General features: G+C 36.9%; 1 protein-coding gene across 4 annotated transcripts in view; it reads right to left on the minus strand.

The window, feature by feature from the left end:
* TULP3 (TUB like protein 3) overlaps positions 1-24077 on the minus strand; it is a 96460-nt gene that overhangs the window by 14548 nt on the left and 57835 nt on the right. The window contains exons 1-7 of one of the 4 annotated variants that reach the window (XM_012556939.2): positions 20520-20539; positions 19928-19979; positions 11440-11599; positions 10337-10513; positions 3782-3915; positions 3207-3404; positions 1192-1304 (exon numbers count right to left, since the gene is read on the minus strand). In XM_012556939.2, the coding sequence (XP_012412393.1) occupies positions 1192-1304; positions 3207-3404; positions 3782-3915; positions 10337-10513; positions 11440-11599; positions 19928-19960 (815 nt within the window). In that variant the 5' untranslated portion in view covers positions 19961-19979; positions 20520-20539. Of the gene's footprint in view, positions 1-1191; positions 1305-3206; positions 3405-3781; positions 3916-10336; positions 10514-11439; positions 11600-12482; positions 12628-19805; positions 19980-20519; positions 20540-24077 lie in introns of those variants that run through there. The other 3 variants (XM_023735678.1, XM_023735679.1, XM_023735680.1) reach the window with 3 other exon arrangements.

Below are 24077 nucleotides of genomic sequence, written 5' to 3' on the forward strand. Positions count from 1 at the left end.
TTTTTTAATTGTGCTTTAAGTGAAAGTTTACAGTTCAAGTCAGTTTCTCATACAAAAATTTAAACACACATTGCTATGTGACCCTAGCTGCTCTCCCTGTAATGTGACAGCACACTCCTCCTTTCCAGCTCGGATTTCCCCTGTCCATTCAGCCAGCTCCTGTCCCTTTTTGAGAGTTTGGTTTAACCAGGTGTGAGATTTTGCCAAGTAAGTATGATGGAGAAAAAACAGGTAAGGGAGCTAAGGATATATTCAAGGAGGAGACCATGGATATACATTCTCTCCATGGATCTATTTGCTTCTTCCTGTGCTAGGCTTTCTCCATATTAAGTCAGGAATATTCTTGTTAGTATTATTCCTAGGTATCTTATAGTGCATTGTTATTATAATGGAAAAAGGTCACATTTACATTTTCTAATTGGTTATTGCTGGGTATACAGGAAAGCTATTGATTTTTATATGTTGATCTTTTGTTTGCCAACCTCACTGAACTCTTATTAGTCCTAAAAGTTTTTTAGTTGACTGTCTTGGATTTCTAGATATACGGTCACATCATCTGCAAACGATAATTTTCTTTCTTCCTTTCCCAAATGTATATGCCTTTGTAAAAGTCTGTTTCAGGCATCTACTTCTTTTGTCCTGATTATGATGTGAAAACCTTTTGTGTTCACCATTAAACCTAATGTCTACCTTTGGTTTCTAATAAATATTCCTTATCAAGTTAAGAAATTTTCTTCTACTCCTTTTTTCCTAAGTGCTTTTCTTAGAAATGGCTATTTACTTTTATCAAATGTTACTCATATCATACTGATATGGCTATATATTTTTTCTCCCTTAATCTATTAAAATGAAAAAACACATTAATTGCTTTCCTAATGTTTAACAATCCTTCCATTCCTGGATTGATGGTGATTTTTTAATTCTTTTAATACACACTGAATTTGATTTGCTAAGATTTTGACATAGGGTCTCTACATGCACATTCATGAGCTTCATTTATCATTTTCTTTTGTTTTTTACTCTCTTTCACAGGTTTTGCTATGAGCCTTATGCAGTCCTAAAAGGTCTAAGTTAGCTGGCTCCTTCAGAAACTAGCCTCTATCTGTACCAAGCATTCTGTAGTCAGACCCACTCTGACCACAGGAATACAAGTATCGGAAAGGACAGGACAGCGATACAAGCCACTCTCACCTGAGTTTGCCAATATAACTTTCCCCTTCACGAGACAGATCTGTTGGATCAGTGGAAATAAGGTAGTTGGATGTCTTGCTCTTTTTCCGCTTTCTACCTGCAAGAAGAAATATCTAGAAAAAGAAAGTGTCAGTCAAAAATGAAGTCAAGAGAAACCCCAAGCTTTGTTCTACCCATTCATTCAACAAATATTTAGCAAATGTATATCTGTGCCAAGCAGTCAATCTTTGGGTCTTTTTCCCCTTTTCTAACTCTCACTCTGCTTCTTAGAATTCACTATCAGGGTTTCCTTTCTGTACAGTTTTTCTAAGTTCACTAGCTTAATTCTTCATATAACTGCTTACAACTTTATCCCCAAAACCACCAGTGACTCTTTAAAAAGCTTCATCCAATGCCATAAATAAGAGTCTACCCAACTTTAGGAGACTGGATCCTAGACACCTTCTCATCCTTTACTGTGACTGTCGTAATACTCCTTTGCTGTATTTTGTATTTTGTTGTTGTTTTAAAACCCTGTGATTTCAGTGATATGAATACTGTCATCTTTATGCACCCTTCCTAAACTCCGCTAGAACTGAACAATAATAGGGAATTAAGGGAGTGGCAATGGCTAAGAGTTTAGAATCAAACAGAAGTGGCTTTGAATCTGGCTATGCCACTTAGTGTGATTTTGGGCAGGTAAAATCTCTTAGCCCCAGTTACCTCATCCATAAAATGAGGATAAGAAATTCTTCCTTGCTCAAAGAAGAAACTAGTCCGCAGGACTGATAACCCACACAAACCAGGGCCTCTTCTGACCTGAGACCAGAAGAACTAGATGGTGCCTGGCTACCACTACCACCGTTCTGATCAGGGACACAATAGAAGGTCCTGGATAGGAAAAAAATATAGAACAAAATTCAAATTCATAAAAAAGGCCAGACCTACTGGACTGATAGAGACTAGAGGAATGCCCAAGACTATCATCCTAAAATAACCTTTGAACTTGGAACTGAAGCTACTCCTGGAGGTCACCTTTCAGCCAAATAATAGACTGGCTTATAAAATAAACAATATCACCCGTGAGAAATGCACTCCTTAAACAATCAACTATATGAGACCATAACAGTCAACATTTACCCAAAAGCAAAGATAAGAACGCAAGGAGGGGATGGGAAGCTAGATCAATTGAAACAGAACAAGCAGAATGGAAATGAAAATGCTGACACATTGTGAAAATTATAAGCAATGTCACGGAACAATCTGTATAAAATTTGTTAAATGGGAACCTAACCTGCTGTGTAAACTTTCACCTAGAACACAATATTATTAAAAAAAAAAAGAAATCGTACCTTGCAAGGTTGTTATAAAGATTAGAGGTAATAATATATACAAAGCATTTAGCGCCTGCCTGGTACATAGTAAACATTCAATAAATAGTGGCTATAATAACAATGATACCTATTATCATTACCTCATTTCTAGGCTATTAAAGTCATCCACTTACATCTATCTGGTGTTAATACAAAATAAGTTGTTCATCAGCAAGTATTAAATGGCCTCAAACTTATGTATAAAACAAATTAGTATTTCTAGAGTAAGGAATAAGACATTTAATTTAACTTGCATGTTTTTCTATATTTCTAATTCCTTGTATTCCCTAAAACTTGCTTGCTTTCTTCCATAATGTCATGTTCTACTATAATAAGAATAAAAAACAAAGAGCACACAGTAATACCCCAAAAATAAGCAATGGATGGAGGTGAAAATAATTACATTCAAACATTCTCTTCCATTCTGGATAAAACTATTTTTCTTTTTAGGGGGAGAGGAAGGGAAGGGTCTTGCCTATCAGACTACGAGCTCTTTGAAGACAGTAAGAACACAACATCTGGAAATTAATATACACAATCTACTTCCAGCTGACCTGGCTTAATACCAGGGATATTTCCTTATCATAAGGCTCATCAACAGTCTACTCCCACAACATTCTTCCCCTCTGCCTCAAGATTTGTCCAAGGAATCAATTCTCATACCTTCCGATTTTCATCTTTTTCCAAGTGCATATAATAGGTGGGGAAGAGACCCCGATCCATTCCTTTTTTATCCCTGGTTATCCGACACTTTACCGTGATGCCTCGAGGGGCAGGACTATATGCAAACTCCTCTAAATTCTCCACTTCTCCCAGCTGGTTATCAGCCTGTTGGGTTGCAGTACCAGAAGCTCCTGTATCCTGAAGGAACAGCCATATATGAGCAATGGGAGGCCGGTCAGAAAAATCTTATTATTTTCTGTGAGAAACATTTAATGGGCAAAAAAACTTACTGATTTACTCCTATGTCTTCAGTCTTCTGATAAAATGAGGGGAAACCAAAAAGTTAAATAAAGATAGAAATACTGGGAGTAATGAAGGAGCCAAATATGAAAAGAGGGACATAGCCTCACGAAGTTGACTTGAGACAAGACATTAAAGGTCATGAACTTTAAGTCTAAATTCATGCTTAAATCATTTGAAGGAACTCTCATTCAGTAGTTGTATTTAATACTGAAAATACGTTTGGGAAATGGTCAAATCAGCTCCAAAGGCAAAGACGTTTCAGAGCTACATACTGTGGTTGATTTCTGGCTGGATGCAGAACTGGGTCTTCCTGTTTCTGAATTTGGTGAATGGGATCTTAATTTTTTTCCTTCTTCTTCCTCCCCATCAGTTTCCTCCTCATCGAAGTTCAAACTACCTGAGATACCTGGCAGAAAAGGAAGAACTGTCAATGCTGGTTTAAAAATGAGAAGCAAATATTTTAAACTGAAGATAGTTTCAGTTTTCTTGCTTAAAACTTTCCTAGTTATTCTGACCCAAAACATAGCTATTTCATCGAAAAGCTGACAATTCTTTCTTCAGATTCTCACTCACATCTCCATTTAAAATGTAAACATATACCTACCACTCCTAAGTGGCTACCCAAGAGAAAGAAAACATATGTCCATACAAAATCTTGTACACAAATGTTCATAGTAGCTGTATTTATAATAGCAAAAAACTGGAATCTGCTCAAATGTCCATTATTTGGATAAACAAATTGTGGTATAGACATACAATGGATTACAATCAACAATAAAAGGGAACAAACTATTGATATACGAGCAACATGGATGAATCTCAGAATCATTACGCCGAGTAAAAGAAGCCAGACAAAAAAGGAATATATATGATTCCATTTATGTGAAATTATAGAAAATACAAACTAAATTATAGTGAGAGGAAGCATATCAGTGATTGCCTGGGGACAAGACAGAGGGAGGGATGGGTTACAAAAGGGTACCAGGAAATGGTGACAGAAATGTTCATCATCTTGACTGTGATGTTTTTACAGATGTACACATGTCAAAACTAATCAAACTGTACACTTTAAATATGTGCAGTTTATTGTACATCGATTATTTGTCAATAAAGTTGAGAGACAAATGGCAGGGGGGAGCCTCTTAGCAGACTAAGAATATAAGAGAACTTCCTTAATCTCATAAAGATGTTTAAAAACAAGTAGCAAGCTCATACCTAAAAGTGAAATGTTGAAAGCTTTCCCTATGAGATGGAAAACAAGACAAGAATGTGTACCATCACCACTTCTATTCAAGACTGGGCTAGAGGACATAGCCAGTACAATAAGGTAAAATAAAAGAAATAAAAGGCATAAGGATTGATAAGGAAAAAATAAAACTGTCATTATTTATAGACAATACAACCATCTATGTAGAAAATCCAAAACAATCTGTAGATAAATCATTATAATTAATAAGTGGTCCTGTCGAGATTTCTGAATAGAAGATCAGTACACAGAAATCAATTGCTTTTTCTATATACTAGCAATAAAAATTTTAAAATTACGCATTTTAAAATGATACTATTTAAAATAATATGAAAGGTATCAAGTACCTAGGAATAAATCTAATGAAAAATGTACCAGACCTCTTTATAGTAACCTAGGAAACAGTATTGAGACAATTTAAAGAAGACCTAATTAAATATAGAGATGTCATAGAGATTGGAAGATTTAATATTCTAAAGATAAGCGCTCTCCCCAAAATAATCTATATAGTCTATATAAGCCTCCTCAAAATACTAGGAAGTTTATTTTTGTTTCTCATTTAACAAGCTGAATCTAAAATTTATATGGAAATACAAAGGAATAAGAATGCCAGGATTATCATGAAGAAAAAAAAAAGTGTGTCATGGATTGAACGGTGTCCCCCAAACATGTGTGTCAACTTGGCTAGGCCATGATCCCCAGAATTTTGAGTGTCCATCATTTTGTCACCTGATGTGATTTTCCTATGTTATAAATTCTACCTCTATGATGTTAATGAGGCAGGATTAGAGGCAGTTATGTTAATAAAGCAGGACTCAATCTATAAGATTAGGTTCTGTATTGAGTCAATCTCTTTTAAGATATAAAAGAGAGAAGCAAGCAAAGAGATGGGGGTCCTCATACCACCAAGAAACTAATGCCAGGAGCAGAGCGCATCCTTTGGACATAGGGTCCTTGTGCTGAGACACCTCCTAGTCCAGAGGAAGATTCATGGCAAGGACCTTCCTCCAGAACCGACAGAGAGATAAAGCCTTCCCCTGGAGCTGGTGCCCTGAATTCAGACTCCTAGCCTACTAGACTATGACAGAATAAATTTCTGTTTGTTAAAGCCATTCACTTGCGGTATTTCTGTTATAGCAGCATTAGGTAACTAAGACAGTGTGATATTGACCCAAGGATAGGTAAATAGACTAAAAGAACTGAAGAGAATATCAATATACGACTCTTGATTTATGACAAAGGTGGCACTACCAAGCAGTGGGGAAAAAAAACAATATTTTTAAAAAAAAAGATAAGAAAAACGGTTCTGGGCCAATTTAGATCTTTTTGTGTACGATGTGAATAGTTTCGTGTTTTATTTTTTCCTATATAATGCAGTTATGAACCAATCCCCGTTAAGCCTATTATATCAAAAATTCGAGGTATATACAATGGTTTGTAATAACAAACAGTGCTACTTTGCTACACGAATCAAAACATTATTATTACTCTATGATTATGTTTTAGTGTATCTGGAAGTGTTTCTTTAATGTTTTTTATGCACAGAAATGTACATTATATACTGTATTTTTAGGCAAGTAACGTGAGCCATCTATAGTTGTTTGCCAACCACACCCTCCCCTGAGAGGTATTTTCATAAGCCCTGCTATGCCAATTTTTTTTTACGTGTTGCTGTAAAAAGAAATTAGCAGACACTACCTACAAAAATACCTCGCAGGGGGAGGGTACAGTTGGCAAACAAATGTAGAAGGCACAAGTTATTTGCCCGAAAATACAGTGCTATATACTAGGACAAACATTTAACTGACCTTAGATATGAACTGAACTGCGACTAACTGTTCCGATTTACGTACAAATTCAATTTAAAGACAGACTTAGAAATGGAACTTGTTCGTAATCCAAGGACTGCCTGTATTTCAATAAAAAAAAATGTTTTAAGAAAGGAAACACAAAATTGTATAAACAGTAGGATAGTAACTGCATAAACAAACATGTATAGGAAGAGGACTAAAAGCAAATATATTAAAATATCAAAAAGGAGTACATTTCTGGGGAGTAGAATCAGGATGGCTTATTTTCATTATATTTCTTTGTATTTTTAAAAAATTTCTAACAAAAAAATTTAAAAATTTTGTTATACAAACAATTCAATGATCCATCGTTCTTTAGACCAGTTACTTGTTTTCCTGCATTTTGTTCATCTCTAGTCTAGTTAACTAACTAGAGTTGTGAATATTTGAAATACTATTATCTTGGATTTATGGAACACCTTTGACAGAAAATTAAAAAATATTTCATTAAGACTATGTTTTCATTTTATTCTCACAATTATTTAAATTACAGAAGGAAATACTGTTAGTTTTTTTTCTTTGGGGGCGTATTTTATTTTTTTGTTTGTTTATGAACATATAATCTGAGGGGAAACACAGATGTAAATAAAGTGTGATGTGCATTATAAAAGAAGTATGGTACTCAGATTAACATGTGGGAGTATGAGGCATAGACAGAATCATTTGTCCAAGACAAACAGGCAGAGCTAGGACCTAACCTAAATTCCCTTTTCTCTTAAAGTCAATAAACCCATGCCGTCGAGTTGATTCTGACTCATAGCTACGCTACAGGTCAGAGCAGAACTGCCCCATAGGGTTTCCAAGGAGTGGCTGGTGGATTCGAACTGCCGACCTTTTTTGGTTAGCAGCCAAATGCTTAACCACTGCGCTATTAGGGCTCTAATAGTGTGAAGTTATCCCTCATAAGATAGTTGAAATAACTTGCAAATCATGGATTTATGAGTAGACGTAACAATAAGCAGTGTGGCTTTTTTCTCCAAACCACTTCCTGCCCACATTCAACCATCTCAGAGGAGGGAAAACCATTATCAATTTTTACACAGTTCACAATTAAATTGACATTAGTTTTACTCAAGGACACCCAAGGACAAGACCAAGGCCAGTTTAAAAAAAAAAATCAATCTCAGGTGAAAACATGTCCACACAAAAACCTGAACATGAATGTTCACAGCAGCATTATTCCTAATAGCTAAAAAGTAGGAACAATCCAAATGTCCATCAACTGATGAATGGATAAACAAAATGTAGTATACCCATACAAGGGAATAGTATTCAACAATAAAAAGGAGGGAAGTACTGATACATGCTACAACATGGATAAATCTTGAAAACATTATGCTAAGTGAAAGAAGCCAGTCACAAAGGCCCATGTATAATTCCTTTAATATGAAATGTCCAGGACAGGCAAATCCGTAGGGACAGAAAGTAGACTGGGGGTTGCCTAGGGCTGGGGTGGAGGGGAAGGTTGAAGGGAAATGGAAGTGACAGCTAGTGGATACAAGATTTCTTTGGGGTGTAATGAAAATGTTCTAAAACTGACTGTGGTGATGGTTGCAGAACTCTGTAAATATACTGAAAACCATCAAATTATTTACTCTAAACGGGTGAATTGTATAGTATATAAATTATATTCCATTTTGTTGTAGCAAGAATCCAGAAAATTGTTGTAGCAAAAATCCAGAAAACTCAGTGCTATGTTGTCAAGTGCCATTTTCACACCAAGAACTCAGTTTATATGAATTTATATAGTTTAAGATGGAAGTCAAAGACTTCTTCCAAACCTTTAGGACAACCAAATTGGACCCACTTAAAGGACATAATTTGCCAAAGTGACACTTCTTAGAATTTAATCAAAAGAGCACTTAATGGATTTTATAGTTAAGATGAACTTGAGATGTGAAAGGCATTAATTCATCTGTCACTGAAAGGCCAATTCTGAGAAAAAAATACAGCAGGCATGTAATAGGGCAGGGCAAAAGGAGACAACCTGGTATTTAAGATAAGGGTTAAAGAACTGGGCTAAGAATCAGAAAATCTCATCCTACCATTATTAAGCTAGATGACTTGGTAATTTAGCTTTTAGTTAAATACAAAGTTCTCTCTGCTCTGATTCCTCCTATCTGTCCAACCATATCTCCTTTTACTTTCTTTTGTTACAGTAACAGTGGTAGTAGAGTAATAGGGTGATACCACGATTACCTGCATATTATGAATAGGGAAAATGAGGCAGATAAAAGTTAAGCTGTTTGCCTCCTCTCCCAGCCAAAAGTGGCAGAGTTGAGATTCAAATCCAGGCTTTATGGAGCCATGGAGACTGGATGAACCCCTGAAACTACTGCCCTGAGATAATCTTTAAGCTTTAAACCAGAAATATCCCCCGAAGTCTTTAAACCAAATAATAGTTCAACTTAATTAGTAAAGAATGTCTGGCTTGAGCACTGTGCTCTCTTAAGAACTATCTATGTGGAATCAAATTTATTAACAGCAACTCAAAAGGTTAGATAGGAAACGTAGGGAGCAGTGAGTTTATATTAATAGAGGAAAAAACAATTTGGGAAAGAAGGGTAGGAATGGTTGCACAACTTGAAGAATATAATCAATGTCACTGAATTGTACAGGTAGAAATTGTTGAATTCGTGTACGTTCTGCTGTGTATATTGTCAACAACAAAAAATAAAATAAATTAAAAAAAAATTAAAAAACAAGGAAGCTGGCCCCAGAGCTATGCTCTAATCCACTTCACTACACTGTCTTTGCTATACCATGCACTCTGGTCATCTGTCCCAACTTGCAGAAACATACTATGTTTTTTTATACCTGGATACTTTTGCACATGTTATTTCTTCTGCCCAAGCTTACCAAGTAACTAGCAATATGACCTACAACAAAATATGTAAGCTCTCTGAGAACCAATTTTCTTATTTGTGCAATGGAGAGACTAATACATACAAACCTCTCCAAGTAGTTATAAATATTAAATTAAATGAGATAATGTATGTCAAGAGCCTGACATAAACAGCACACATTCAAAATGCTAGTCTCCAGCTGCTTCCACAGCTGACATCAGCCTACGAGCAGACATGCATCCTTCACCACTCAGCTTAATCACTACCTCCTCTTGATGCCTTTCTTGTTCCTTCTCACTGCTCTAGCAGAACATTTCTACTTCTCCCCTGCTTTCTACTCTTGCATATACTGCACTATATTTTAACTCTAGGTAGGGCATCAGCCATACCATGTCCTAACTAGTTTTCCTGCTTTCAGACTTGCCTTTCTCCAATTCATTCATTATGGGGCAGAGTAATTTTTCTAGAGCTCACATCTGATCACATCATTCCTCAGCTCTGAATCCCTCAAAAGTTCCTACTATTCTTCAGATAAAGTAGAAATTCCTTAATATGGCCTATAAGGCCCTATATACTTAAAGCCCATTTACTACTCTAGGGTCATCTCTCTACATTCCCTTCCCCCCTACCCTATCACCTCACACTCTGAGCTCTAGTCACTCTGAAATGACCAGCTTCTCTTCCAGGCAACAGGATAAATACTTTTATTGTTGACCATGACCAATACTCAGATGTCAAAGATGCTTAATACTGTCACCTCTTTAAAGCCCCAACCCATTCTATAAGCAATCTTGAGTCATCGAGATCAACTTTAGCCAACATAAAAGGAAAAGATTACAAGTGACTAAGAAGACGAATCGCCTTAAAATCATTACCAATCCTTACCATGTTTTTGGAGAATCTCCTGAAGATCTGGCTTAGAAGCAGTATCCAACATGCTTTCCCCATCGAAGCTTTCTTCAGTATCCTCTTCCATAGCAGAAGAGCCTACTGAGAGAACATGCAGTTTGGTTTCCAAATCTTGAGTATCTGGCTTCAGGAAGGCAGCTGGACCGTCAATGCCTAGGGGCCCAAAGAAAAGAAAAGAGAGGGAAGTGTTATCCACTATTTCAATGGGTGGTTGTGGTGTATGTGCAAAGAATTTCACATCTCCTTCTTAACATCTGCCAGGACATTTGTTAATAAAGCAGGCCAGTACTGGTGTTCATTTTATTAACATGCTCTGACTGTTACTAAAGTAACCTGTACTTAGTGCTGTGCTTTAGAAACTTAAGAATGCAACCAAGAAAATAAAATAGATCGTCCATAGTACAGATCCTGTCCAAGCCAACAGCTCAGGGAGCTTGGTTTAGAGGCACTTAATCCTATTCTTCCTTAACCCCCCAACCATCTCAGATAATACTTTTGAGTCCTAGCTTTTGGAAGAATGGATACTCTCTACCCACTCCTGGCTTCACAGGTAACCTCTGCCGTGGTATAATAATTAAGACTGTGTTGTTGTTGTTGTTGAGTGCCACTCGCTGAGTCGATTCCAACTCATAGAAACCCACTGTGACAGAGCAGAACTGCCCCATAGGGTTTTCTTGGCTGTAATCTTTACAGAAGCAGATTGCCAGGTCTTTTCTCCCACAGAGCCAATGGGTAGGTTTGAACCATCAGCCTTTCAGTCTGCAGCCAAATGATTAACTATTGCATCACCAGGCTCTTTAGTAAGACTGTAAACCCCTCAAACAGGCTATTCTGGACTAATTCATTTGGCATCTAAAACAACAGTTCTAGGATGGACATGAACTCTGAGGTATCTTCCACTGACTAAACCACTGCTTTCATTCTAACTCAAAGAATCAGAAGGTGATTATAAAGATGTATGAAAGTATCTAGTAACAATGCTAATTTTGTTCCTTTGGTCCATCTGAGAATCCTCCTGCCCTCTCCTAGATTTGTGAAGACTGTACTATGGTGGGAAGAAATGCTGCCTAAATACACACCATGTAGGATGACATCATTGTGAGGGGTATGAGGTTCCACTAGAGGAGTTTGCTCCTCACTACCTCTTGGCTTTGAGCGACGTAGCCTGGCTTCTGGGTTTGGCTGTACCATGAGTGGCTCAAGGCGCTTTTTTCTCTGCTTCTTCTCCAGCAGTGCTCTCTAGAAAAAAAAAAAGTGAAATTACAGCCAGAAGAGTAATGGTAAGACCTAGGCACTTAAAACATTTCCAGCTTGTTTTTCTCACAAAACCTCTTGTGAATTAATTTTTTCCACTTAAGAATTGGGAAAACTGGGGCATAGAGAAGAGCAAGGATTCATTCATTCATTTAATACTTATTAAATATCTATAAAGATCTATTTAAAATCATATGATACGCTGCTAGCCAAGCTGAGGCCATGATGCAAGTCTATTGAAAATATATATGGTAATTACCATATTATTATCAAAACATAATCACAAGTTTAAGATATATAAATACATATGCATTGGGGGAAAAAAATGGAGGAACACAGCAACAGTGATTTCTCTGGGTGGTAGAATATGGATGATTATTTTCTTTTTTCTAGTTTTTTATATTTTCCAAATTTTCTTACTTTTGTAATTGGAGGAATAAAAATTATCCTCTAAACACCAAATTATTTTCATGTTTTAATCAGCTAAAGGACAATAACTTTTGATTTTGCTTTCTTGCTCATTTTACATAATTAGAAATCAAACAAATTAGGGCCAAGGGTAAAAAGAAAGAAAATGGCAATTGGAACATTCCAAATAGAAGGCAATCAATTCTACATACAGAAACTAAGATAAAGAATACGGAGCAAGAAAAGTCAAGAAGAAGCCTGAGAGACTACAAGAAAAATATCCAATGAGACAGAAAGGAAGGTACTAGTGTATGTACTATTTTTAAACTTTGGCAAGCAAGAGCTTATAACACATAGAAATTATTATGGATCTGGGCTATCTCAGAATAGGAAAAGTGCCAAGCCCAAAGTGGGAAGAAAAAGCCATAACTAAAAAACAACAATATTATAACCTACTTACTATGTTTCTCAGGTAAAAAGCCATCTACTCACTTTTTCCCACTGATATTGCTTCAGAAAAGCACTGCTAGGAAGAAAAGTCACTCCAAGGGGTAAGACTATCAGTACGGAAGGAAGTATGTTTTTCCTGACCTGAGCTGATAAAAGCATGTAAACAATTTCAGAAGACACAGGAGAAACAGAACTATTCTTTTTCAGCTTGTGTACAGAAGAAAGACTGAAGAGCTAAGATAATATGCCAGCATAGACTATACCATCAAGAATGCATACAGGCTAGAGCAAATTGGGAAGAAATAATTGGGATTTGAGGTTTTGTGATTATTGTCTGAGTTAACACGAGTAAAAGGACTTTAATGTAAATGTTATAGCAGGAGGCTATAACTGGGTGCTCCTTCTGGAACTTGTTGATAAGGTTCTATCTAACAACTAAGAAGTCTTACATAATGAATAAGAAGTAACCCACTTGAAGAGATGGTAAATATGAAGCAAAGAAAACATGAGAAACTGCCACATCTTGCCTCTATGACCACAGCTGTTTAGTCTCATACAATCTCACAACTGTGAAATGACTGATGATACAAAAGCACAAACTGCAGCCTAATTTATTTTGTTAACACACATAAAGAAAGAATGTTCTATAAAAGGAGTATTCTAGTTATGGTCTAGAAAAAGGGAGCCAAAGAGCTAGAGTTTGACAGAGCTTATCCAGACTCTCTGAGAAAGAGAAATACTGAATTTGGTAGACAAGAGTATTCTATTTACTAGGAGAGCTGACTCTCTTTGAGGACATGAAACTATATAAGGCTTCTTCATGGCCTAGATGAAATATCCCTTGGGACTATCTAATTTTGTTAACTCTGATTTCTTGCTCATTGATCAGCCTTCTAATTTTCAGTTTAACTTCTTAGGTACAACATTCCCAGAAACAGAGTATCCTGGACAGTGGAGATGAATATACACTAGAAGAGTAGAGTTCCCACTGTAAATTAATAAACTGGTGTTCTAATTTTACAATTGACTATTTTGAGTTTGTCTAATGTGAGTTTGTGCCTAAGAACCTGGTTACGTCTAGGTTCACTGACAAAACCAAGTTCTTAGACCTGTAAAGCAAGGACTAGACTCTGGATCACAGCGATCCTACCAAGGTATTTGGTGGAACCTTTCTCTTTTTACTTCAACGCCACTCACATCAATTTAGATCAATAATTTTAAGGGAAAAAAAATGTAGATTCAAACTGTAAACTTCAGGACCATAGCTACTACATTATAGCATTAAGTATATTGTACTGTTGTCCATACTGAAGGCTGTGGTCTTTGATCTTCATCAGCAAGTGCTTCAAGTCCTCTTCACTTTCAGCAAGCAAGGATGTGTCAGCTGCATAACGCAGGTTAATAGTCTTCCTCCAATCCTGATGCCGCTTTCTTCTTCATACAGTCCAGCTTCTCGGATTATTCGCTCAGCATACAGACTGAATAAATATGGTGAAAGGATACAACCCCGATGCACACCTTTCCTGACTTTAAACCACGCAGTATCCCCTTGTTCTGTTTGAACGACTGCCTCTTGACCTATGTACAGGTTCCTCATGAGCATTATTAGGTGTTCAACATAAAGAGAACAAAAAATCCTCACAACTGGACCAATAAGCAACATCATGATAAACAGAGATAAGACTGAAGTCATCAAGGATTTCATTTTACTTAGATCCACAATCAACACCCATGGAAGCAGCATTAAGAAATCAAACAACATACTGCATTGGGCAAATCTGCTGCAAAAAACCTCTGCAAAGTGTTAAAAAGCAAAGATGTCACTTTAAGGACTAAGGTGTGCCTGACCCAAGCCACAGTGTCTTTAATTGCCTCATATGCATGCGAAAGCTGGACAATGAATAAGGAAGACCAAAGAAGAATTGATGCCTTTGAGTTATGGTGTTGGCAAAGAATACTGAATATACCATGGACTGCCAGAAGAATGAACAAATCTGTCTTGGAAGAAGTACAGCCAGAATGCTCCTTAGAAGTGAGGATCGCGAGGTTTCGTCTCACATACTTTGGACGTGTTATCAGGAGGGACCAGTCCCTAGAGAAGGACATCATGCTTGGTAAAGTACAGGGTCAGCGAAAAAGAGTAAGACCCTCAATGAGATGGACTGACAAAGTGGTTGCAACAATGGGCTCAAGCATAACAATGATCATGAGTACGGCACAGGACCGGGCAGTGTTTCTTTCTGTTGCACATAGGGTCACTATGAGTTGGAATCAACTTGAGAGCACCTAACAACAACAACGCTACTGTCAAATTTTATAATAAATAAATAAATAAATCACAAAATATCTACATATTGGAAAACTGCCATCTTGGTGAAAACTGTCACCTAATTTAGCATTCTAACACCCTCACATAGTCTAGGTGAGAAGAAGAGAGGTACTAATTGAGTTTGAATTTAACGATGACAACTCACACGTTATGTTTTACTCTTCCCTGAAAAGCTAACAGTGCTTTAAATGAGGCTAGATAAACAAAGGATTTCTTACAAAGTTAGGAGAAGCTCAGGGGAGTCAGGAAGAGCACTAAAGTTGACTGTTAGGTGCCTTAAACACAACTAAAATACGTGGCCTTCAGAATTTTAAGTGTCATATAAACTAAAATTTAATCACCTTGAAATTTCCCAGTGCTCTTGGGAATTGAACAATAACTCAAAGAATTCATCATCTCCAATTTCTAGTGATGTCTTACTATTCCCTAGTGGCAAAGTATCGAATGGTGATGCCGAAACAAATGATGAAGAAATAAAGGAGATTAGACAGAAGAAAAAGGAGCCCTCGTTGCACAGTGGTTAAGAGATTGGCTACTAACCAAAAGGACAGCAATTTGAATTCACCAGGGGCTCCTTGGAAACCCTATGGAGCAGTTCTAATCTGTCCTATAGGGTCGCTAGGAGTCAGAATTGACTTGATGGCAATGGGTTTGGTTTAGATAGGGAAAAAACTTTCTATCACTGGGGCTTCAAAGGACTTCAATAAAACAATAAAGCTTAGGCAAGCCTCAAATTAATGATAGCTTGGCTCCACTGATTCTCAGTTTTCCAAGTATTCCCTAGAAGATGATGGGCTGGAGTTACATTATGACACTCTTGGAATAAACTGACTACAAGGTACAACCAGCAAGATCACAATGGTTGCCTAGGGTTTATCAATTTAGCTAAAAATAACTCACTTCACTGGCACACAATGTGCGATCATAGAATGGCAAGACCAAAAGTTTTAAATCAGGACCCTTAAAATATCAACTCAGTGCACTGATAACCACATCCTTTCAGAGGGTATGGGCAAGACAACCCCGCCCAAAGGGGCTATGTTGCACTTTAATCTATTTTCCACAAGATAGCATAAATGTTCTCTACCTACTGTGTATCCATGTCTGGGTAATGTCACTGGAAGAACCTAAAAATTTTAAGTTTCTGTAGCCAGTTAAGGTGCCTACATGCCCTGAAAATAAGTGTACCCTACTAAAACTAGTGAAAATAAAAGCAAAATATATTGGATGGGAAAAAATAGTCTTTTCAATAAATGGTGTTGGGACAACTGGATATCTACATGGAAAAGAATGAAGCTGGACCCCTAACTCACACCATACATAAAAATTAACTAAAAATGGATCATACAAAGTATAAAGAGATAAAACCATAAAACTCTTAGAAGAAAACATAGGAGGAAGTCTTTGTAACCTTGGGTTAGGCAATGGTTTCTTAGGCATGACATCAAAAGTACAAGGGACAAAAGAAAAAATAGATAAAACTTTTGGGCCACAAAGGATACCATTAAGCAAGTAACAAGACAAAAAAAAAGACAACCCACAGAATGGGAGAAAATATTTGCAAATCATATATCAGATAAGGGATTTGGACCCAGAATATACGAAAAACACAACTTAACAATAAAAAGACAAGTAACCCAATTTAAAAATGAGCATAAGGATTTGAATAGACATTTCTCCAAAGAGGATATATAAATGACCACTAAGCATATAAAAAGATGCTCAACATCATTAGTCATTAGAGAACTGCAAATCAAGACTACAATGAAATACCATTTCATAGCCCATAAAAGGGCTATAAAAAAAAATATAAAAACAGACACTAACAAGTGTTGGCAAGGATATGGGGAAATCAGAACCCACATACATTCCTGATGGGAATGTAAAATAATGCAGCCACTTTGGAAAACAGTCTCGCAGTTCCTCAAAATGTTAAACGTAGAGTTACCATATGACCTAGCAATCCTAATTCTATATATATCGTGCAAGAGAAATGAAAAAAATATGTCCACACAAAAACCTTGTAAACAAATGTTCATAGCTACACTAATTATAATAGTGAAAAAGTGGAAACAACCCAAATGTCCATCAACTAATGAATGGATAAATAAAATGTGGTATATCCATACAGTGGAATATTTTATTCAACAATAAAAAGGCATGAAGTACTGACATATGCTACAACATGGATGAGCCTTATAAACATTACACTAAATCAAAGAAGGCAGACACAAGATACATACAGACCACATCTATAGAGACAGAAAGCAGATTAGTGGTTTCCCAGAGCTGGGTGGGGGTTGGAGCCCTGGTGGCACAGTGGTTAGGAACTCAGTTGCTTACCAAAAAGTATGCAGTTCAAATCTACCAGCTGTTCCTCAGAAACGCTATGGGGTGGTTCTACTCTGTCCTATAGGGTTGTTATGAGTCGGAATCCTGATGGCAATGGGTAGGGCGTGGTGGGAGGAGGAATAGGGAGTAACTGCTAATGGGTATGAAGTTTCTTTTTTGGAGTAATGAAAATGTTCTAAAATTGGACTGTAGTGCTGGTTGAACAACTCTGTGAATATACTGAATACCAAATATATAAAATATATACTAAAAACTATTTAATTGTACAATTTAAATGGGTGTATACTTATGGTATGTGAATTATATCTCAATGAATCTGTTTGTAAAATACATATTGGATAGGCAAATTTCCAGCCCAGTGCTGTTCTCCTTCTTTATAATACTTTATTATGTAGTCCTGCCTTTCTTGTTACACAGCATTTGAACGCTCAGCCTGTATTTGTGGAAACTCGCTTACCCCTGTTGGGTAACCTCCCTCTTACGCTCTAAGAGCTTGGCTGCTAACCAAAAGGTCAGCAGTTCAAATCTACCAGCTGCTCCTTGGAAACCCTAGGGGGCAGTTCTACTCTGTCCTACAGGGTTGCTATGAGTCAGAATCGATTTGATGGCAACGGGTTGGTCTTCTGGCTTTTTAACAGTATTCTCAAATACTATTTAACACCAAAATTAATACATGAAGTCCAAAAGGGATTTTTTCCCTAATTTTTTAAAAATTCCCATTGAAACTTATATCTTTATATTCATTGAAGGATACATTAGAAGCTGATGACAACCTCTGGTAAAGAATTGAGCCAAGTGGAGGGTGAGAGACTTACTTTTCACCTAATATCTTTTTTGTATTACCATATTTTTATGCAAATAACATGTGCCTTCTACGTTGGTTTGCCAGCCACACCTTTCCCCCCGCCAAGGTATTTTCCTAAGAGTTGCTGTAAAAAAAATTAGCATAGCACACTTAAAAAAATACTTCGGGGGAGGGGAGAGTGTGGTCTGCAAACATAGACCCATGTGTTATTTGCGTAAAAATACAGTACTCAAATTCTTAACATATGCTTGTATTACCTACATAAAAAAACAAAATTCTTCTTTAAAATCTATGCTATAAAAAGGTTTACAAAAGTCTCAAAATTTATACCACACATGTACCACATATTCTCACTGAAAAGAAAAAAAATTCCAAAAAATTGGGGCTATATTAAAAAAATCCAGAAAATATGATATCTATATATGAAATTTGAAAAGCTAATGTCTCATATCATTACAGGTAGTCCCCAGCTTACAACGGGGTTCTGTTCTGACTACTCTGTGGTAAGTAAGTTCTGACGTCTGAGGTGAATCTTTTTTTTTTTTTTTTTAAGTTTTCATTATTATTGCCTTTTATTATCACTACCTTTATAAATCCAATCTTCATTTGTCTTTAGGGGTTGGAAACCTTACATACAAACTTATAGATACATTTTAACATTGCATGTAGTACATATTACTAACCATAAGATGTACAAAAAAAAAAGACTGTCCTAAGTGCAGTTCATCATAACTAAAATATGTCGTAAGTCAGAGACTACCTGTACTTGGTAGCTGAACCATAGATTTCATTTAATGTTGGCAAGGGACATACCATATGGCATTATAACATTAGGATGCCTATAAATAAAAATAAACAATGATCTAAAAATTTGTGGTCATTTCTCTCTAAATAGTTTTCTATACCATGGAATGTGGAAAATAAAGGGCTCATCACAATTATTCTGGTCTTTAAAATTATACACACACACACATACGCACACGAATATATGTAAGAACTAATCAGAATTTTCCTCATGATCCCAGGAAGACTCGTTTCTTTCCTAGTTTTAAATAATTCCATCTTTAAAGCAACTTACTAGGTTAGAAGTCTCATTTATTAATTCCACCAGCAACAGAAAGAAACAAGACAAGACTTTAGAGATAGTTTTAGTCACCTATGGAGTCCAGACACTGTCAGTGATGCTACATAGGTAGACAGGGCTATAGAATTTCCTGAATTAGAAAAAATTCATGTGAAAAAGTAAGTATGAAAGCAACGTGTGTTGGTATAGGTTCTAAGTTGCCTGATCATGATGGTCATAGCAAGCAACAACACAAAACTGTTCATTTATTCCCTCCTTCACTCAAATATTTAATGAAGGATTATTATGTGCCCAGCCCCAGGCTAGGAACTTCAGTATAACTGTCATCCAAAACAGACTTGGTTCCTGTTCTCATGGTGCTTAGTCTAGTGGGGAGACAGACATAAATCAAATAATTGCAAAAAATAAATGTGTAACTGAAAATTGGGACTGGTACTGTAAAGAAAATTATTCTGTGGGTAATGGGGGTTTTTAAGCAGCAAAGTAGTATGTTCAGATCTGTATTTTAGGATAAGAAACGATCTTGGAGTTAGATGAAATTACAGTGTAGAGAGGTATTTAAGGCAGCAGAACCAAATTACTACATAGAAATACAATGTTAACATTCTTCCAATTCTTATGAAAGTTGCCAAGGAACTTCCAGTGATTATAAATCCAAGGCCAGTTTTACTGCTGATGTCCTCAAAGCACTTTGGTCTTGCCATTGCCCCAAGCCTTAGCTTAGCAAATACTAACTCCAGACCCTGCTTAATGAGCAACCAACCATCAGAGGCTTTTGCTTTCCAGTCTTCTTTTCATCCCCCTGCCAAGGCTTCAGAGTCAAGACCATCAGCATCACGGTCATTATAGCCATCCAGCGACTTCAAAACAGGAGACTCTGCTCACCTGATTATCCAGTTTCAGCTGCCGAAGCTTCATGGTCTCATCTTCAAAGGCACTGTTTAAAAAAATAATGGGAAGGAATAATATAGAAGAGAAAATTCTTTAAAAATCTTATCAATTTCATCTTATCTATGTATCTACTAGTCTTCGGGGTTATTGGGAACCAATTAATTCTGCTTTAGGGAAAGCACCAGTTTCTAGATGCTGCCCACAGTGAGACCATGGGAGGACTTTCCATCTTTAATGCCAACAGTTATTCCCTCAGAAGAACTGAGGAGACTGAAATACTCAAAGGATAAGAAAAAGATGCAGAGCAGTACAGACCCAATGCGTGCAGGAACTTTTTTCTTTTAAACCACATGTTGAGTATTCATTATATTCTGGACACAATGCTAAATAAGTATTTTATATGCGTCTTTTCATGTATTCCTCAAAACAATCCTATGAATTAGGTACTATTATTTTTCACATTTTAAAGATGAAGAAGCAGAGACTTGGAGAACCGTACATAAGGTTAAACAACAGAAACAGACTCGAATCCTCCTGGTCTCCTTCCAAAGTCTAAGTTATACCTAAAAATCTTATATACTCTTACCTCTTTTTTAGAGCTAGTTCTAGGAGCAGGAGAATTCGATTGTTCACAGGATCTTACTACAGCCCGCTGATTTTTTTTTTTTTAATTTTACTGTGCTTTAGGTGAAACTTTACAGTGCAAATTAGTTTCTCATTCAAGAATTTATACACAAACTGTTCTGTGACATTGGTTGCAATCCCGCAATACGTCAGCAGTCTCCCCCCTTCTACCCCGGGTTCCTCATGTCCATTATCTAGTCTTCCCAACCCTTCCTGCCATCGCGTCTTGCCTTTGGGCAGGAGTTGCCCATTTAGTCTCTGTCTTAGTCATCTCGTGCTGCTATAACAGAAATACCACAAGTGGATGGCTTTAACAAAGAGAAGTTTATTCTCTCACAGTCCAGTAAGCTTCAAGACCAAATTCAGGGCATCACCTCCAACGGAATGCTTTTTCTGTTGGCTCTCGAGGAAGGTCCGGTGTCATCAATCTTCCCCTGGTCTGGGAGCTTCTCTGTGCAGGAACCTCAGGTCCAAAGGATGCACTCTGCTCCCGGCACACTTTCTTGGTGGTATGAGGTTCCCCTGTGTCTCTGCTCACTTCTCTTTTATATCTCAAAAGAGACTGGCTTAAGACACTATCCAATCTTGTATCCCTCATCAGTATAACTGCCGCTAATCCATCTTATTAGCTCACAGCGACTGAATTTACAACACATAAGGAAATCACATCAAATTACAAAACGGTACACAATTATACAATACTGGGAAACATAACCCAGCCAAGTCGACAGATATTTTTGGGGAACACAATTCAATCCATGACAGTCTCGTATACTTGACTGAACTAAAAAGCATGTTCCTCATGAGCATTATCATTTGTTTTACAGGCCTGTCTAATCTTTGGCTGAAAAGTGGGTATGGGAATGGCCTCAGTTCTGAGTTAGCAAGGTGTCTGAGGGCCATAGCTCGGGGGTTCCTCCAGACTCTGTCAGACCAGAAAGTCTGGTCTTTTTTTGTGAATGTAAATTTTTGTTCTACACTTTTCTCCGGCTCTCTCCGAGACTCTCTATTGTGATCCCTGTCAGAGTGGTCAGTGGTGGTAGCCGGGTACCATCTAGTTTTTCTGGGCTCAGGTATGGTTCATTTGGTTCTTTAGTCCCTTGGGCTAATATTTTCCTTGTGTCTTTGGTTTTCTTCATTCTCCTTTGCTCTGGATAGGATGGACCAACAGATGTATCTTATCACTGATTTCTTTAAGATCTGGGCAAGTCATTTAACTTACTCTCCAAACGTGCCATTAATAAAATTTATTATGCCAGTCATCAAAGGAGAACATAAGTATGGATGAACAGACAAGATTTAATGCCTCTAGGAGACTGATTTGTTTGATGGAAGAAAACAAAAGAACAACAACAAAAATTGAACCAGACTACAGTCTTCCATTGATAAACCAAACCCTTTTGAACATTTTTTAAGTCTCTCTGAAGCCTTTCCTATTTTTGACAATTATGTAATTTAAGATTTTATTCTGTGACTCAGTATTCTTGGGAAAGGTAAAGTATGAAACAAGGGAGGCAGTGAAAGGTTCTCAATTGTTTGGATTATCAGCGAGCTTACTGTCAGAAAAACTGGAAATACAAGATCCTATTTAACAAGGCAAACTCCATGGCTACAAAGGGAGGCATGGCTTTTGCTGTATTTGGAGTAAATACACCAAAGCATCTATCCACGGTGTAATGTTTTACCACTACATTCCTACATTTTAGAAGGTTTTATATAATAATGCATAGCAATTTGGAATTTGGATACCATCTCCAAAAACTCTTCTTCCCAGAAACACTTGTTGTTGTCAGGTGCCATCAAATCGGTTCCTACTCATAGCGACCCTACATACAATAGAACAAAACACTGCCCGGCCCTGTGACCGTACATACAATAGAACAAAACACTGCCCGGCCCTGCGTCATCCTCACAATCATTGCTATGTTCGAGCCCATTGTTCCAGCCACAGTGTCAATCTATCTCCTTGAGAGTCTTCCTCTTTTTCATTGACCTTCTACTTTACCAAGCATGATGTCCTTCTCCAGGGACTGGTTCCTCTTGATAACATGTCCAAAGTACATGAGACAAAGTCTCGCCATCCTCATTTCTAAAGAGCATTCTGGCTGTACTTCTTCTGAGACGGATTTGTTTGTTCTTCTGGCAGTCCATAATATATTCAATATTCTTTGCCAACACCATTAATTCAAAGGCATCAGTTCTTCTTCGGAAATGCTTAAGCAGCTTAATAATCCCTGAGATCTAGATATGGAGGTGCTTTCTGATTCTCCAACAGTCCCCTCTATTAATTCCCTCATAATCTTTATGCTTGAAGAAAAAAATCACTGGCTATTCAATAAATCATCTACTTTCTCCCAAAAAAAGGAATGAATGCACAAATGAAAGAATGAATACATACATACTTAAAAGTGTCAGATATAATATACTTCTGGCCTTCACTTTGTGGTTTCCTATGCTTCTCCTAGATATGGTCCTATGTTTTCCTTAATGTTTTTATCTTCATTCACATATTTTTAAATCTTAGCTTTGTGAGTACAGTGCTAGAATATTATTAGTCTTCAGTGGGTACTAGAACAAATTTGAAAAAGTTCTATATGAAATGACTAAAACTCAAAAAAATATTATGAACATTATATATAGGAAAGAGTAACCTAGAGAAAAATTTCATTGCTATGGGCCAGTATTTTCAAACAGTTACTGCTGTGCTTTTCCTCCAACTCACTATGCCCTCAACACTGAAATCAGAATTGGGATACCTCTGGCGTGCGCGCGTGCACACACACACACACACACACACAAACCCTCCCTAAACGCTAAAACCCCCTCAATAATGCCAAAACCTCTAACACACAACTGAAGATCTTAAATATTTCCCTTAAGGCTTCTTATAGTGAAGAAACCAGGTGGGTCTTCAATGCCATATCTACACACCACTTAACTCCTTTCATCAAGCCCGGGCAAGCTAAATAGACGAGCTAAATAAACGCTATAATCAAAGCATTCTGACTTGAACAGAAGAGACACTAAATAGATGCTATATAATTTTAACATTTAGATATCTCCTATACATCAAAGGCCACACTTTCCATAATCTCCAGGTTTAAATGATAACTCAGAAGCAATCATAAAGGTATTTTATACATTTATATTCAATCTGAACTAGGATTTCTAGTCTAAACTGGAATATGATGTCATAAAATTTGCATTTTCCTGTAATATTCTCTTTCCTTCATTTCAAATTAAGCTATTGAATAGTAAGCCTAACCAACCCTTGGTTAGTAAATCAACACAAAACAAAGAATTTCTATAGAGGAAAAGAAATAGAATTACTATTTTTCCTCCCATTTTTCTCATGGAAAATTTCCTATTTACTTGGTACAAACACATGAAATTCTAAACATACATCTTGGAGAAATACAGTAAGTTATCCATCACTCAAGTGCGGTGGATGATAATGCCCACAGAACAGCATTCTCTTCGATTACTCTCTAGCTACTGACAAACCAAAGTCTAAACTGAA

The sequence above is a fragment of the Trichechus manatus genome, unplaced genomic scaffold (assembly GCF_000243295.1).
Source record: "Trichechus manatus latirostris isolate Lorelei unplaced genomic scaffold, TriManLat1.0 scaffold00081, whole genome shotgun sequence".
NCBI classification, from domain to species: Eukaryota; Metazoa; Chordata; class Mammalia; order Sirenia; family Trichechidae; genus Trichechus; species Trichechus manatus.